We start from the raw sequence: 18,292 nt of genomic DNA on the forward strand, positions 1-18,292 counted from the left end.
TCTCTCCCAGTTAAAGAATTCACAGCAGAGTTTCAAAATGTGTTTCTCAACACATTTTGAAGAAACATCAAAAAATATAAAACGGTAAGAACCGTAGACGCAGTGGTCAGCCAAGGAAACTTAGTGCAGCAGATGAAAGATACATAATGAAGATGACCAGCAGTGCCATCAGCTCAGAACTGGCAGCAACCAGTGGATCCAGCTACTACTGTAGTAGTCTGCCCAGAATTGGTCTTCATGGAAAAATTGTGACCAAAAAAGCAAATCCTTTACACTAAACGACTTACCAACGATCACGACCAGCGATACGACCTGGCCGTGATCGTTGGTAAGTCGTTGTGTGGTTGCTGGGGAGCTGTCACACAGACAGCTCTCTCCAGCGACCAATGATCAGGGGAACGACTTCGGCATCGTTGAAACTGTCTTCAACGATGCCGAAGTCCCCCTGCAGCACTCGGGTAACCAGGGTAAACATCGGGTTACTAAGTGCAGGGCCGCACTTAGTAACCCGATATTTACCCTGGTTACCATTGTAAAAGTTTAAAAAAAAAAAAAACAGTACATACTCACATTCTGATGTCTGTCACGTCCCCCGCCGGCGGCTTCCCTGCACTGAATGTGTCAGCGCCGGCAGTAACAGCGGTGACGTCACCGCTGTGCTCTGCTTTACGGCCGGCGCTGACAGTCAGTGGACGCCGGGGGACGTGACAGACATCAGAATGTGAGTATGTACTGTTTTTTTTAAAAAACTTTTACAATGGTAACCAGGGTAAATATCGGGTTACTAAGCGCGGCCCTGCGCTTAGTAACCCAATATTTACCCTGGTTACAAGTGAACAAATCGCTGGATCGGCGTCACACACGCCGATCCAGCAATGACAGCAGGTGATCAGCGACCAAAAAAAGGTCCTGAACATTCCCATCGACCAACGATCTCCCAGCAGGGGCCTGATCGTTGGTCGCTGTCACACATAACGATAATCGTTAGCGGGATCGTTGCTACGTCACCAAAAGCATGATGTTGCAGCGATATCGTTAACGATATCGTTATGTGTGACTCAGCCTTTAGGCTTTTCCAGCAGAACAGCTTCATCACAAACACAGATGTCCATAATCACCAGACCGCATACTACTGATAATGCCGCCCGATCTTAGAGAACAGATTTCCACATGATCGTGGTGCTGTGCATAGTCCCACATGGAAAATCTATCTCAGAAATTTCTGTGACTGCTCCACTCATACCAGACCGACAAATGCTAAAGGGACCGTCATACAGCGAATGGAAACATTTCACATGAATGGCAAAATTAGGGCTCGGATTTATTATAAAAGATACATTTTAAGTGTTTCTACATCACATGAAAGTGCACATCGGCCTGTGCCCACAGTAATGGGAAACAACATACTACCAACTTATAAGTCACATGTCTCACCTCGTGGTGTAAGAGGCCGGAGCTCCTCCATCATCACGTCCTGGTACCGATCCTGGTGTCCTTCTAGATACTCCCACTCCTCCATGGAGAGATAGACAGCGACGTCCTGACACCTTATAGGAACCTGACAACAAAGACACAGTCATCACCCAGAATCCTCCAGTGCTGTCCTGGATATTGTCCCAGCAGTCACCTCTCCGCTCATCACCCAGAATCCTTCAGTGCCGTCCTGTATAATGTCCCAGCAGTCACCTCTCCGCTCATCACCCAGAATCCTCCAGTGCTGTATAATGTCCCAGCAGTCACCTCTCTGCTCATCACGCAGAATCCTCCAGTCCTGTATAATGTCCCAGCAGTCACCGCTCCACTCATCACCCAGAATCCTCCAGTGCCGTCCTGTATAATCTCCCAGCAGTCACCGCTCATCACCCAGAATCCTCCAGTGCCGTCCTGTATAATCTCCCAACAGTCACCTCTCCGCACATCACCCAGAATCCTTCAGTGCCGTCCTATATAATATCCCAGCAGCCACCTCTCCGGTCATCGCCCAGAATCCTCCAGTACCCTCCTATATAATGTCCCAGGAGTCCCCTCTCCGCTCATCACCCAGAATCCTCCAGTGCCATCCTGTACAATGTCCCAGAAGTCACCTCTCCGCTCATCACCCAGAATCCTTCACTGCCGTCCTGTATAATGTCCCAGCAGTAACCTCTCCAGTCATCACCCAGAATCCTCTAGTGTTGTATAATGTCCCAGCAGTCACCTCTCCGCTCATCACCCAGAATCCTCTAGTGTTGTATAATGTCCCAGCAGTTACCTCTCCGCTCATCAACCAGAATCCTCCAGTGCTGTATAATGTCCCAGCAGTCACCTCTCCGCTCATTACCCAGAATCCTCCAGTGCCATCCTGTATAATGTAACAGCAGTCACCTCTCCGGTCATCACCCAGAATCCTCCAGTCCTGTATAATGTCCCAGCAGTCACCTCTCCGGTCATCACCCAGAATCCTCCAGTGCCGTCCTGTATAATGTCCCAGCAGTCACCTCTCCGGTCATCACCCAGAATCCACCAGTGCCGTCCTGTATAATGTCCCAGCAGTCACCTCTCCGGTCATCACCCAGAATCTTCCAGGCCTGTATAATGTCCCAGCAGTAACCTCTCCGCACATCACCCAGAATCCTCCAGTCCTGTATAATGTCCCAGCAGTCACCTCTCCGCTCATCACCCAGAATCCTCCAGTCCTGTATAATGTCCCAGCAGTCACCTCTCCGCTCATCACCCAGAATACTCTAGTCCTGTATAATGTCTCAGCAGTCACCTCTCCGCACATCACCCAGAATCCTCCAGTCCTGTATAATGTCCCAACAGTCACCGCTCCGCTCATCACCCAGAATCCTCCAGTCCTGTATAATGTCCCAGCAGTCACCTCTCCGCTCTTCACCCAGAATCCTCCAGTCCTGTATAATGTCCCAGCAGTCACCTCTCCGCTCAGCAGCTCAATCATCTTGTTGCTGAGCTCCAGGATCTTCTTGTTCCTCTCATGTAGCAGGGAGTGCGGGGGAGGCTCTGTGATGGGGCCTGGGCTCCGCCCTCCTGACTCCTGGAGATGGATGATGGGAGTCACACCGTCCCCCGGTGTCTTCCTCACTATTGTGTAATCCTGTGTATGGAGAGAGACACTTAGGGAGAAGATTCCTTCCCGACTCCAGATCTGACAATCAGTAGAAATTCCGGGATCAATAACCGTCTCCAGTAATCTGGGGCCATAACCGGGAATATTATTCCCCTCCGGACAGACATCCCGGCCCCTCTACAGCTCTTATAGGGAATCCCCATGACAACTCCTCCGGGCAGAGAGCTCCACACAATCACTGCTCTTACAGGAAAGAATCCTTCTCTCTATTCTGGATTTCCTCCTCCCGATGTCGGACTTGTCACAGAACACAATAAAGCTGATAGAAATGTAGAGGAGTTACCTCTCCGCTCAGCAGGGAGACGATCTCCAGGGCGAAGTGGAATAATCTTCTGGTGGTCTCATCCCTGTCCTCGTCCATCCTCGGGGTCATTCAGGAGGAGGAGGGATGAACACTGGATCAGCTGGAGGGATCTCGTCCTGCCGGCGTCTTCATGATGAAGGAGAAGATGGAAATCACAGGGGATGATATAACGTGAGATCCAGAACCGCGGTCACTGAGCAGCGAGAGGATCAGGTCCTCCGAGCCGTCACCACATGGATTATAGGAGGATTCACAATACGGACATTTATGTCATAGTAAAAGGATAATGAATAATGGACAGATGCAGAACCCCTCCACAGGATAACCCATAACTACCTGACAGACGTGGGTAGCACCGCTAGGTGGTGAGGCTCGGCTGTGGGGAGACTCCTATAGTGAATGGACAGATGCGCACACATGCAGCAATCTCTCTACTCATTCTCTGCTCGGATGCACCAACTTGCTCACAAGGAGCGCTGAGGACTCTGTTCTCCACATAGGTGCGGGTCTAATAACTATACATATACGGTATAGACAAAGTTTAGGCATTTTTATTTAGTGTGGTGAACTCCATTAAAAATGAATAATAAAAACACTGCCAAAATTGTTCCTGCCATTGTGCTTTGCAATGTTCGGAAGATCCATACAAATGAAGGGAGAAGAATGCGCAAACACCTCTTGTTTCTAGGGGCAGGTGACATGGACAGTTCTGGAGATAGAGGAGGGCTCCGCAGACTTAGGTAATATCCTGTGCATATGGCATCAATGTCCTAGATTGGAAAAACCTTTTAGAAACTTATGAGTGACCTGAATGTAGTCGACCTCTAGAGAGTTTACTAGTCGCTGGAAGACACTAAGTCACAACAGTTACTCCGCAATCATATTATCCTGCCATACCGTCTGCCCATGGTCAGCTAACTTCTCCAGAGAAATTTCTGAATTTCCCATCATACTGGATTCTACAATGCTGAGGACACATGGAAGGACATAAAATGTACCCTTGGGGGAATCATTACAGAGCGTAGGTCTTGCCTTAAACAGTTGAGGTCGGAGAAGCCTTTGGGGAAGAGGGTAATTATCAAATTTCTAGGGCATCAACAATAGAGCCCCTTCTGACACATCGGCAGGGGAAAGGTGAGAGGTAAAATCCCAATCATTTTGGATCAGAAAATACAGAGAAAACCTGAAAAAATGCTTTACTGAATAAGGAGGCAAAAGCAAAGCTGGCTCAGTCAGTAGAGTCACTCTTGGCCGACATCTTGGGTCATATATTCGGTCTCTCATTTCCTCCGCAAACATGAACATCCATGATTAACAACATCCTAATCAAAATCATGTCTCAAACACATTACAATAATAAAATTCACTAACTATCTAACAGAACCTCTGCATAACAAATTGGTCTCCTCTTTAACCCCTTCAAGACCTTGCCCTTTTTCGTTTTTGCGCTTCTGTTTTTCGATCCTCTTCTTCCCAGAGCCATAACTTTATTCTTTTTCCATCAATATGGCCATGTGAGGGCTTGTTTTTTGTGGGACGAGTTGTACCTTTAAACGACACCATTAGTTTTACCATATCATGTACTCAAAAATGGGAAAAAAATTACAAATGCGGTAAAATTGCCAAAAAAAAAGTGCAATTCCACAATGTTTTTTGGGATTTTTTTTGTACCATGTTCACCAAATGCTAAAACTGACCTGCCACTATGATTTCCCAAGTTATTACAAGTTCACAGACACCAAACAAGTCTAGATTATTTTTTATTTAAATGGTGAAAAAAAAATCCAAAGTTTGTTCAGAAAGATTTAAAAAATGTGCCATTTTCCGATACCCGTAGCGTCTCGATTTTTCGTGATCTCGAGTTGGGTGAGGGCTTATTTTTTTGCGTGCTGAGCTGACGATTTTAGGGTATGTGCACACGTCAGGATTTCTTGCAGAAATTTCCTGAAGAAAACCGGAAATTTTCTGCAAGAAATCCGCATTTTTTTTTTTGCGTTTTTTTTTAGCATTTTGCAAGCGTAATTAGCTTGCAGAATGCTAAAGTTTTCCAAGCGATCTGTAGCAGATTGACAGGTTGGTCACACTTGTCAAACATAGTGTTTGACAAGTGTGACCAACTTTTTACTATAGATGCTGCCTATGCAGCATCTATAGTAAAAGATAGGATGTTTAAAAATAATAAAAAAAAAATAAAAAAAATGGTTATACTCACCTGCAGACAGCCGATCTCCTCAGTGGCTTCCGTTCCTATAGATGGTGTGTGTGTGCAGGACCTTCGATGACGTCGCGGCTTGTGATTGGTTGTGTGAGCGGTCACATGAGGGGTCACGCGACCAATCACAAGACCGCGACATCATCGCAGGTCCTTCACACAGAGCATCTATAGGAACGGAAGCGGCAGCGTGCACCGGAGAGGTGGGAAGACTCCGGAGGCCATCAGAGGGTGAGTATATGACTATTTTTTATTTTAATTCTTTTTTTTTTTTTTTTTTTTTACCAATTATATGGTGCCCAGTCCGTGGAGGAGAGTCTCCTCTCCTCCACCCTGGGTACCAACCGCACATAATCTGCTTACTTCCCGCATGGTGTGCACAGCCCCGTGCGGGAAGTGAGCAGATCAATGCACTCCTAGGTGTGCGGAATCCCCGCATTTCTGCAAATTTAATGAACATGTTGCTTTTTTTTCCGCGATGCGATTTTTTTCGCGGAAAAAAATGCAACATTTGCACAAAAAAATGCGGAATGCACTGTAAATAATAGGAGGCATATGTTAGCGTTTTTTTCGCGTTTTTTTTCACGTTTTTATAGGGAAAAAACGCGAAAAAAACGCTAAAAATCCTGAACGTGTGCACATGGATTTAAGGGTACGTTCACACAGGACTTTTTTGCTGCTTTTTTTTGCTGCTTTTTTTTATGCTAATTTAGGTGCGTTTTTGGTGCGTTTTTTGGGTACGTTCACACAGGACTTTTTTGCTGCAGATTTTTGCTGCTTTTTTTATGCCAATTTTCAGCTGCTAGGACACCTCACAATGGCTCTTCACACCTTACTACCAGGAACTCCCTCACAATAGATCACAATCAGGACACCTCACAATGGCTCTTCACACCTCACAATGGCTCACAATGGCTCTTCACACCTCACTACCAGGAACTCCCTCACAATAGATCACAATCAGGACACCTCACAATGGCTCTTCACACCTCACAATGGCTCACAATGGCTCTTCACACCTCACTAACCACACCCCTAAGCTCTTGGCTGTGAGATCCCTTCCTGCTGGCCATGATTTTCTGCACAAAAAACGCAGCAAATAATGCTACATGCGTTTTTTCAGCGTTTTTGCAGCGTTTTTTTCATCACCCATTCAAGTCAATGGGTGAAAAAACGCTGCAAAAACGCAGCAAAAACGCTGAAAGAAGTGACATGCCCTATGTCCAAAAAAAGCAGCAAAGCAGAAAAAACTGATCAAACAAAAAACCAACGTGTGTGCATGAGATTTCTGAAATCTCATAGGCTTTACTGGTACTGTAAAAAGCAGCTGAAAATTAGCATAAAAAAAAGCAGCAAAAAAAAGCAGCAAAAAAGTCCTGTGTGAACGTACCCTAAGGATACCATTTTGGTGCAGATACGATCTTTTGTATCTTTTTATGTGTATGTTTGATTTTTTATTATTATTTTATTTTGAATGCGGCTAAAGGGGGGTGATTTAATCCTTTATGTTTTTTTAAAAACATTTTTTTTTTTAACTTTTGCCATAATTCAATAGCCTCCATGGGAGACTATAAGCTGCCATAACCCGATCGGCTCTGATACATAGAAGCGATGATCAGATCGCCTGTATGTAGCAGAACTGCTGACTTGTAATGAGCGCCGCTCAGAGCAAGCCGGCAGTGACCAGCGTAGAGGCCTCCAGGAGACCGCTGGTTGTCATGACAACCCATCGGTAACCCACAATCATATGACGGAGGTCAGCTGTTGCGGGCACGTCGGCTGTTCAAAGCAGCTGACATGTGCCAGGAAAGATGTGGGCTCACCGCCAGAACACACAAAGAGAGAAAAGTGACATGCGCAATAATGTCACAAAGGGGTTAAAGATGGATTTCATATCTGAAGGACTGGATACTATTGTGAAAAATGTGTAAAGGAATCCATCGTTCATAAATTTTGCAAAGTTCTTTTCTGAGGCTTTGGCCCCATATTGAGCAAGGTATCTGAAGAACTTCCTTTCAAGCCAACTAAGCTCAAATATTAGTTTTGCCAAAACCTGTCAAAACCCCTTATTTTCCAGCAATGATAGGCCCATCTCTCTCTCAAGTGCGGATTTAAAATTCTACTTTACAAAATTTATCTTAGGCCACATATTTCTGTAAAAAGTAATGCCGGGCATAATAGAATTAAAATAATGTTTGCTCTTGTCACGATAATGTAAAAAATGTCATATTGTGAGTTTAGTTTCCGAAGGTTGCATGGCTTTTCCAGCAACGCCGTGGGCCATTCCGACCCCCCCCCCCCCCCCCTTCTCTCTCTGCCTGGTGCTTGTAAGTGTGTAATTCAAAACCCTCACTAGAATCACTGAAGTTTTGTGGCTTAGCTGCAAATATCATTCTCTGTGAAAACTACTCATTTCCTCCTCCCAACCAATACCAGCCAAAACTGGTATAGCCACTTCCAACTGAAGGCATTTGTTTGTTCTATTAATGTGATATACATGGGCACCGATACTGGCTAGAATTATAAGAATTATATATCCTGGATGTCTATCGATAGATCTATCACTCACTGAAAGCGCTAGCAGCTAAACGCAATGAGTGCAAATGTGGATTTCTCCGTAAGCGGTTTACGTAATTACACCTTGTTCACACTTAAAAGAATGCCCCTGATGTGGGGAACATCATGAGCATGGTGTCGTACTTATGCAAGGTTCACACAGCAAGTTATGCATAATAGCTAACATAGCTCTAAGTAAAGGTGAGGTGTCAGCCTCTAAGTGATGTCACCAGAGGGGGAGTGCCTGGGTTTTGGGCTAGAATAACTTAGTGAGACAGCATTCTTGAAATGTCTTTGTGTTCGGGGTCCTGCTGCTATATAGATGTGATATGCATCTAGATGTGTGTATACTCCTCAGCCTACTGCCAGCCATGATGATATGAAATGATCTCAACGCTATGTAAGTGTTTTTTTCAATTTGAATCCTTCTTTTATTTGTAATTGCATTATACATATATTTGCTCTGCCCTCAGATATTATAAAGAAGACAAAGTACTGCAGTGCGCAGGTGCCGGGCCGCTCTGACCTTTCCTGGCGCCTGCACACTGCAGTACTTTGCTCTGCCCTCAACAGGGAGATAAAGTACGTAGCAGCATGAAGACAAGAAGAGGACATCATCCTATGAAGATGGGAGGCCCCGGACCAGACTGCAACTCCCATCGGACCAGAACAGAACCGGGACCACCCCTGGGTGAGTAAAATCTAACCTCTTTTACTTACCTTTCAGGTTACATCGGGGGCTTATCTACAGCATTCCAGAATGCTGTAGATAAGCCCCTGGTGCTGGTGGGCTTAGCTTATCTTCCATTTTGGGGGTGACAGGTTCCCTTTAATACTTTGTAAACACTGCCTACCTTTTTATGCAGTAAAATATAAAATTACTAGCTTGTCTCTTCATGCTTTAAAGGAACTGTCGCGTCCTCTGAAGTGAATTACGCTACTGATTTGGGTTGGCTCCGGACCCGTTAATCCTTAGGAAATCGGCGCTGGTGGCAGCATACTTTGTTCTGTGCGCTTGGGAATCTCTGTAGCGACGTTGATAATTATTGTTCCCACCTGTGTGGGAGTAGTTATATCGCCCTCGCTGCAGCGTGCCCAATAGCCAGTGTAACATAGCAGGCAGCCTTGCTGGCGACTAATTACCCTAGGCGCAGTATCTGATCTGACCTGAGGGTAAAGGGGGCGTCAGAGAGCTGCAAGTTCCAAACCAGAACTGGGAAGTGGGATATAGATAAATCCCCTTCAGAAGGAACCAGGGGCAACCAAAAACCCCAGTTCATGATAAATTGGTGAGAGTAGTGAGGGATGATAAAGGTATCCTCCACGGGATCCCTGACATATAGGTGGGATCCGTGACATATTGCTGGCAGCATGGTGGGATCCGTGACAGCTCTCGATGAATCCTCCAAGTTCTGATATCCATTGATGTCAAAAAAGTTTTTGAGAAAGTTAGTTGGGGATTTCTCGAGGAGACAATGAGAAGTATAGGACTGGGCTCCAAACACTTACCCAGGACCGTAGTCCAATGCAGCTCCCATTACGCCCTGGTATGGAGCAATGGTCTCTGGTTTGACACATTGTCGTCGTGTGGATGCGGAGATTTTTTACTATTGTTGATTCACAGATCCTACATTCCAGGCACCTTTTTGTTACATCACACTTATAGCATATGGACTAACTATTCATACAGATGGTTATAATATCATCGTAACCACATACAGTATAAGTCAGACCCGTGATCACAGGGATATAACTACAGTGGGTATGGAAAGTATTCAGACCCCTTTAAATTTTTCACTCTGTTTCATTGCAGCCATTTGGTAAATTCAAAAAAGTTCATTTTTTTCTTGTTAACCCTTTCCCGACATGCCCCGTACTAGTACTACGCATGTCGGGTCCCCTGCTTTGATGTGGGCTCCGGCGCTGAGCCCACATTAAAGTCGCAACATGTCAGCTGTTTTGTACAGCTGACATGTGCGCGCAATAGCGGCGGGTGAAATCGCGATTCACCCGCCGCTATTAACCTGTTAAATGCCGCTGTCAAACGCTGACAGCGGCATTTAACCGGCGCTTCCGGCCGCGCGGCCGGAGGTGAGCGCATCGCCGACCCCTGTCACATGATCGGGGTCGGCGATGCATCAGGATGGTAACCATAGAGGTCCTTGAAACCTCTGGTTACTGATGCCGGCCTGCTGTGAGCGCCCCCCTGTGGTCAGCGCTCATAGCAAGCCTGCATTTCAGCTACATAGCAGCGATCTGATGACCGCTGCTATGTAGCAGAGCCGATCAGGCTATGCCAGCTTCTAGCCTCCCATGGAGGCTATTGAAGAATGGCAAAAGTAAAAAAAAGTTTTTAAAAATATGAAAAAAAAATAATATATATATAAAAAGTTTAAATCACCCCCCTTTCACCCCATCCAAAATAAAACAATAAAAAAAAAAAAAAAATCAAACCTACACATATTTGGTATCGCAGAGTTCAGAATCACCCGATCAATAAAAAAAAAAAAAAAAAAAAAAAAAAGAATTAACCCGATCGCTAAACGGCATAGCGAGAAAAAAAAAGCCGGATTACTTACCGGTAATGCTCTTTTAATGAGTCCACGACAGCACCCCACATGAGAGAGAGGGATCCGCCCATAGGAACAGGAAACCTACAGAATAAAAGGAGGCAGTACCCTCTCCTCCTCAGTTTGGTTTACAGAGTATAAAAAGGGAACCGCAAAAGCTTTAATATTATTTCTTATCCAGCAACATCATTTTCTTAAACTCTATACAACCATTATTTGTGAACTTAAAAGAAAGAGCTGTGCATAATTTAGGGAGGGTAATAAATGGGTGCTGTCGTGGACTCATTAAAAGAGCATTACCGGTAAGTAATCCGGCTTTTTACCCTTCGCCACGACAGCACCCCACATGAGAGATTTTCAGAGAGTCATTCTTTGGGTGGGATTACTGTACTAAGAACAGCTCTACCAAAGGTTAGATCAGAAGATGTGGATAGATCAAGTCTATAATGGTTGTAGAAGGTGTAGACCAAGTTGCGGCCTTACATATTAAATGAATTGGTACATTCGACTGTTCCGCCCAGGAGGAAGCCATGGCTCGTGTTGAATGTGCCTTTATCCCCACTGGAGGAATTTCGCCCTTTGACGTATAGGCCAAACAGATTGCTTCTCTGATCCACCGAGATATGGTAGCTCTTGTAACCCCATGTCCTTTCTTGTGGCCCTGAAAGGAGATAAACAGAGCCCTACTCTGCCTCCATGTCTGAGACCTCTCTATGTAAGTCAGGATGACTCTTTTGACATCTAAGGTGTGGAACTTATGTTGTTCTGGGGTTACAGGGGTATCAAAAAAGGAAGGGAGAAAAAAATTCCTGAGATCTGTGGTAGGTGGATGCCACCTTAGGGAGGTATGAGGGATCAGATTTTAGGACTATCCGATCTTGAAATACTAGCAAGAAAGGTGGGTCTACTGATAGGGCCTGGCTGTCACTAACCCTCCTAGCTGAGGTTAGGGCTACCAATAGGGCTACTTTATATGTTAGAACATTTAGAGGTATGGAATCTAGTGGTTCAAATGGGGAGCCAGTTAAGGATTCTAGTACTAAATTTAAATCCACGGAGCTAGACGGGGAATATGGACAGGATTACTTCGTTCACAAGACTTTATAAATCTGGAGACCCACCTATTAGCTGCTATATTGCATCCATATAGGGCTCCTAATGCTGAGACCTGAACTCTTAAGGTGTTTACCGATAACCCTAATTCTCTACCTTTTTGTAGGAACTCTAGAATAGGTGTCACCGGAACTTGCTTAGTGAACGGTTTTGTATAAAAGTTTAAGAATTTATTCCATACCCTACTATAAATTAGGGTGGTAGATCTTTTCCTACTTAGTAACAGGGTGTTTACTAGTTGTTCTGAAAACCCCCTTGAACTTAATAACTGCCGCTCAAATTCCACGCCGTCAAGTGAAGCCCTTTCACTTGCGGGTGGAAGAAGGGCCCTTGGAACAGCAGTTCCTTGTCTAATGGAAGAATCCATGGATCGCACAGACACATGCTCTGGAGACAAGAGAACCACGGTCTCTTTGGCCAAAAGGGTGCAATGAGGATTACCTGTTGTGAAATTGGATTCTGGGCTCCCCCGGTGGCCACTTGTGGAATTGAACTTGTGTGCATCATCCCCTCTGTTCACCTGCTCCTATCAGGATGTGGGAGTCGCTATATAACCTTGCTCCTCTGTCAGTTTCATGCCGGTCAACAATGTAATCAGAAGCCTTTCTGTGCATGTTCCTGCTACCAGACAACTCCCAGCTAAGTTGGACTTTTGTCCTTGTGTGTTTTTGCATTTTGTTCCTGTTCACAGCTGCTGTTTCGTTACTGTGTCTGGAAAGCTCTTGTGATCGGAAATTGCCACTCTGGTGTTATGAGTTAATGCTAGAGTCTTAAAGTAATTTCTGGATGGTGTTTTGATAGGGTTTTCTGCTGACCATGAAAGTGCCCTTTCTGTCTTCCTGCTATCTAGTAAGCGGACCTCGATTTTGCTAAACCTATTTTCATACTACGTTTGTCATTTCATCTAAAATCACCGCCAATATATGTGGGGGCCTCTGTCTGCCTTTTGGGGAAATTTCTCTAGAGGTGAGCCAGGACTGTCTTTTCCTCTGCTAGGATTAGGTAGTTCTCCGGCTGGCGCTGGGCATCTAGGGATAAAAAAACGTAGGCATGCTACCCAGCCACTTCTAGTTGTGCGGCAGGTTTAGTTCATGGTCAGTATAGTTTCCATCTTCCAAGAGCTAGTTCTCATATATGCTGGGCTATGTTCTCTCGCCATTGAGAATCATGACAGTTTGACCGGCCTAAAAAAGGGTTAAATTTCTGGCTGAGAAAGGAGAGAAAAAAGAAGTCTGCTACAATTTTTTTTTTTTTTTTCCTCTAGTTCTGAGTGTGCTCTTAATTGAATCACTTGCTAGTTTGCCTATGCTGCAGCCTTCCTCTCTTTCTCTCCTTCTAATCCTTGAATGGCTCTGTGTTCACCTGTTTCAAATGGATCTTCAGAGTGTAGCTACAGGTTTGAATAATCTCGCCACAAAGGTACAAAATTTGCAAGATTTTGTTGTTCATGCACCTATGTCTGAGCCTAGAATTCCTTTGCCTGAATTCTTCTCGGGGAATAGATCTCACTTTCAAAATTTTAAAAATAATTGCAAGTTGTTTTTGTCCCTGAAGTCTCGCTCTGCCGGAGACCCTGCACAGCAGGTCAGGATTGTAATTTCCTTGCTCCGGGGCGACCCTCAAGACTGGGCTTTTGCATTGGCACCAGGGGATCCTGCGTTGCTCAATGTGGATGCGTTTTTTCTGGCCTTGGGGTTGCTTTATGAGGAACCTCATTTAGAGCTTCAGGCGGAAAAGGCCTTGATGTCCTTGTCTCAGGGGCAAGATGAAGCTGAAATATACTGCCAAAAATTCCGCAAATGGTCTGTGCTTACTCAGTGGAATGAGTGCGCCCTGGCGGCGATTTTCAGAGAAGGTCTCTCTGATGCCATTAAGGATGTTATGGTGGGGTTCCCTGTGCCTGCGAGTCTGAATGAGTCCATGACGATGGCTATTCAGATCGATAGGCGTCTGCGGGAGCGCAAACCTGTGCACCATTTGGCGGTGTCTACTGAGAAAACGCCAGAAAATATGCAATGTGATAGAATTCTGTCCAGAAGCGAGAGGCAGAATTTTAGACGAAAAAATGGGTTGTGCTTCTATTGTGGTGATTCAACTCATGTTATATCAGCATGCTTTAAGCGTACTAAGAAGCCTGACAAGTCTGTTTCAATTAGCACTTTACAGTCTAAGTTTATTCTATCTGTGACCCTGATTTGTTCTTTGTCATCTATTACCGCGGACGCCTATGTCGACTCTGGCGCTGCTTTGAGTCTTATGGATTGGTCCTTTGCCAAACGCTGTGGGTATGATTTGGAGCCATTGGAGGCTCCGATACCTCTGAAAGGGATTGACTCCACCCCATTGGCTAGTAATAAACCACAATACTGGACACAAGTGACTATGCGTGTTAATCCGGATCACCAGGAGGTTATTCGCTTTCTGGTGCTGTATAATCTACATGATGTTTTGGTGCTGGGATTGCCATGGCTGCAATCTCATAACCCAGTCCTCGACTGGAGAGCTATGTCTGTGTTAAGCTGGGGATGTAAAGGAACTCATGGGGACGTACCTTTGGTTTCCATTTCATCATCTATTCCCTCTGAGATTCCTGAATTCTTGTCTGACTTTCGTGACGTTTTTGAAGAACCCAAGGTTGGTTCACTACCTCCGCACCGGGAGTGCGATTGTGCCATAGACTTGATCCCGGGTAGTAAATACCCTAAGGGTCGTTTATTTAATCTGTCTGTGCCTGAACACGCTGCTATGCGAGAATATATAAAGGAGTCCTTGGAAAAGGGACATATTCGTCCTTCGTCATCTCCCTTAGGAGCCGGTTTTTTCTTTGTGTCTAAGAAAGACGGCTCTTTGAGGCCGTGTATTGATTATCGACTTTTGAATAAAATCACGGTTAAATATCAATATCAGTTACCACTGCTTACTGATTTGTTTGCTCGTATAAAGGGGGCCAAGTGGTTCTCTAAGATTGATCTCCGTGGGGCGTATAATTTGGTGCGAATCAAGCAGGGGGATGAGTGGAAAACCGCATTTAATACGCCCGAGGGCCATTTTGAGTATTTGGTGATGCCTTTTGGTCTTTCAAATGCCCCTTCAGTCTTCCAGTCCTTTATGCATGACATTTTCCACGATTATTTGGATAAATTTATGATTGTGTATCTGGATGATATTCTGATTTTTTCGGATGACTGGGACTCTCATGTCCAGCAGGTCAGGAGGGTTTTTCAGGTTTTGCGGTCTAATTCCTTGTGTGTGAAGGGTTCTAAGTGTGTTTTTGGGGTTCAAAAGATTTCCTTCTTGGGATACATTTTTTCCCCCTCTTCCATCGAGATGGATCCTGTCAAGGTTCAGGCTATTGGTGATTGGACGCAACCCTCTTCTCTTAAGAGTCTTCAGAAATTTTTGGGCTTTGCTAACTTTTATCGTCGATTTATTGCTGGTTTTTCTGATGTTGTAAAACCATTGACTGATTTGACTAAGAAGGGTGCTGATGTTGCTGATTGGTCCCCTGCTGCTGTGGAGGCCTTTCGGGAGCTCAAGCGCCGCTTTTCTTCCGCCCCAGTGTTGCGTCAGCCTGATGTTGCTCTTCCTTTTCAGGTTGAGGTCGACGCTTCTGAAATCGGAGCTGGGGCGGTGTTGTCACAGAGAAGTTCCGACTGCTCCGTGATGAGACCTTGTGCTTTTTTTTCCCGTAAATTTTCGCCCGCCGAGCGGAATTATGATATTGGGAATCGGGAGCTTTTGGCCATGAAGTGGGCTTTTGAGGAGTGGCGTCACTGGCTTGAGGGGGCCAGACATCAGGTGGTGGTATTGACTGACCACAAAAATTTAATTTACCTTGAGTCTGCCAGGCGCCTGAATCCTAGACAGGCGCGCTGGTCGTTGTTTTTCTCTCGGTTTAATTTTGTGGTGTCGTACCTACCGGGTTCTAAGAATGTTAAGGCGGATGCCCTTTCTAGGAGTTTTGAGCCTGACTCCCCTGGTAATTCTGAGCCCACAGGTATCCTTAATGATGGAGTGATATTGTCTGCCGTTTCTCCAGACCTGCGGCGGGCCTTGCAGGAGTTTCAGGCGGATAGACCTGATCGTTGCCCACCTGGTAGACTGTTTGTTCCTGATGATTGGACCAGTAGAGTCATCTCTGAGGTTCATTCTTCTGCGTTGGCAGGTCATCCTGGAATCTTTGGTACCAGGGATTTGGTGGCAAGGTCCTTCTGGTGGCCTTCCCTGTCACGAGATGTGCGAGGCTTTGTGCAGTCTTGTGACGTTTGTGCTCGGGCCAAGCCTTGTTGTTCTCGGGCTAGTGGATTGTTGTTACCCTTGCCTATCCCGAAGAGGCCTTGGACGCACATCTCGATGGATTTTATTTCGGATCTGCCTGTTTCTCAGAAGATGTCTGTCATCTGGGTGGTGTGTGACCGTTTCTCTAAGATGGTCCATCTGGTTCCCTTGCCTAAGTTGCCTTCTTCTTCCGAGTTGGTTCCTCTGTTTTTTCAAAATGTTGTTCGTTTGCATGGTATTCCGGAGAATATCGTTTCTGACAGAGGGACCCAATTCGTGTCTAGATTTTGGCGGGCATTCTGTGCTAGGATGGGCATAGATTTGTCTTTTTCGTCTGCTTTCCATCCTCAGACTAATGGCCAGACCGAGCGGACTAATCAGACCTTGGAGACATATTTGAGGTGTTTTGTGTCTGCGGATCAGGATGATTGGGTTGCTTTTTTGCCTTTGGCGGAGTTCGCCCTCAATAATCGGGCCAGCTCTGCCACCTTGGTGTCCCCGTTTTTCTGTAATTCGGGGTTTCATCCTCGATTTTCCTCCGGTCAAGTGGAATCTTCGGATTGTCCTGGAGTGGATGCTGTGGTGGAGAGGTTGCATCAGATTTGGGGGCAGGTGGTGGACAATTTGAAGTTGTCCCAGGAGAAGACTCAGCTTTTTGCCAACCGCCGTCGTCGTGTTGGTCCTCGGCTTTGTGTTGGGGACTTGGTGTGGTTGTCTTCTCGTTTTGTCCCTATGAGGGTTTCTTCTCCTAAGTTTAAGCCTCGGTTCATCGGCCCGTACAAGATATTGGAGATTCTTAACCCTGTGTCCTTCCGTTTGGACCTCCCTGCATCCTTTTCGATTCATAATGTTTTTCATCGGTCATTGTTGCGCAGGTATGAGGTACCGGTTGTGCCTTCCATTGAGCCTCCTGCTCCGGTGTTGGTTGAGGGTGAGTTGGAGTACGTTGTGGAAAAGATCTTAGACTCTCGTGTTTCCAGACGGAAACTCCAGTATCTGGTCAAATGGAAGGGATACGGTCAGGAGGATAATTCTTGGGTCACTGCCTCTGATGTTCATGCCTCCGATCTTGTCCGTGCCTTTCATAGGGCTCATCCTGATCGCCCTGGTGGTTCTGGTGAGGGTTCGGTGCCCCCTCCTTGAGGGGGGGGTACTGTTGTGAAATTGGATTCTGGGCTCCCCCGGTGGCCACTTGTGGAATTGAACTTGTGTGCATCATCCCCTCTGTTCACCTGCTCCTATCAGGATGTGGGAGTCGCTATATAACCTTGCTCCTCTGTCAGTTTCATGCCGGTCAACAATGTAATCAGAAGCCTTTCTGTGCATGTTCCTGCTACCAGACAACTCCCAGCTAAGTTGGACTTTTGTCCTTGTGTGTTTTTGCATTTTGTTCCTGTTCACAGCTGCTGTTTCGTTACTGTGTCTGGAAAGCTCTTGTGATCGGAAATTGCCACTCTGGTGTTATGAGTTAATGCTAGAGTCTTAAAGTAATTTCTGGATGGTGTTTTGATAGGGTTTTCTGCTGACCATGAAAGTGCCCTTTCTGTCTTCCTGCTATCTAGTAAGCGGACCTCGATTTTGCTAAACCTATTTTCATACTACGTTTGTCATTTCATCTAAAATCACCGCCAATATATGTGGGGGCCTCTGTCTGCCTTTTGGGGAAATTTCTCTAGAGGTGAGCCAGGACTGTCTTTTCCTCTGCTAGGATTAGGTAGTTCTCCGGCTGGCGCTGGGCATCTAGGGATAAAAAAACGTAGGCATGCTACCCGGCCACTTCTAGTTGTGCGGCAGGTTTAGTTCATGGTCAGTATAGTTTCCATCTTCCAAGAGCTAGTTCTCATATATGCTGGGCTATGTTCTCTCGCCATTGAGAATCATGACAATTACCCTTGCTTGTTCCCTCCTGATCTTCCTGATCACTAGTGGAATCAGAGATATTGGAGGAAAGGCGTATGCCAGTTTGAACTTCCAAGGATGGTGGAGAGAGTCCAACATGTCTGGATGATCCATGAAGTTCAGGGAAGCGAACCTTTTTACCTGTCTGTTGCCTCTTGTGGCAAACAGATCTATTTGAGGTATACCCCATGCTCTCATTATTACTCGGAATACGTTTCTGTTTAGGGTCCATT

The 18,292-nt window shown here is 45.7% G+C and overlaps 1 protein-coding gene across 1 annotated transcript in view; it reads right to left on the minus strand.

Annotated features, from left to right (window-relative positions):
* The window catches only part of LOC143793582 (uncharacterized), an 83,567-nt gene that overhangs the window by 55,108 nt on the left and 10,167 nt on the right, over positions 1 to 18,292 (minus strand). The window contains 3 exon segments of the mRNA XM_077280658.1: positions 1,435 to 1,558; positions 2,915 to 3,094; positions 3,411 to 3,557. Of these exon segments, the coding sequence (XP_077136773.1) occupies positions 1,435 to 1,558; positions 2,915 to 3,094; positions 3,411 to 3,488 (382 nt within the window). The 5' untranslated portion in view covers positions 3,489 to 3,557.

The sequence above is a fragment of the Ranitomeya variabilis genome, chromosome 1, assembly GCF_051348905.1.
Source record: "Ranitomeya variabilis isolate aRanVar5 chromosome 1, aRanVar5.hap1, whole genome shotgun sequence".
Lineage (NCBI taxonomy): Eukaryota > Metazoa > Chordata > Amphibia > Anura > Dendrobatidae > Ranitomeya > Ranitomeya variabilis.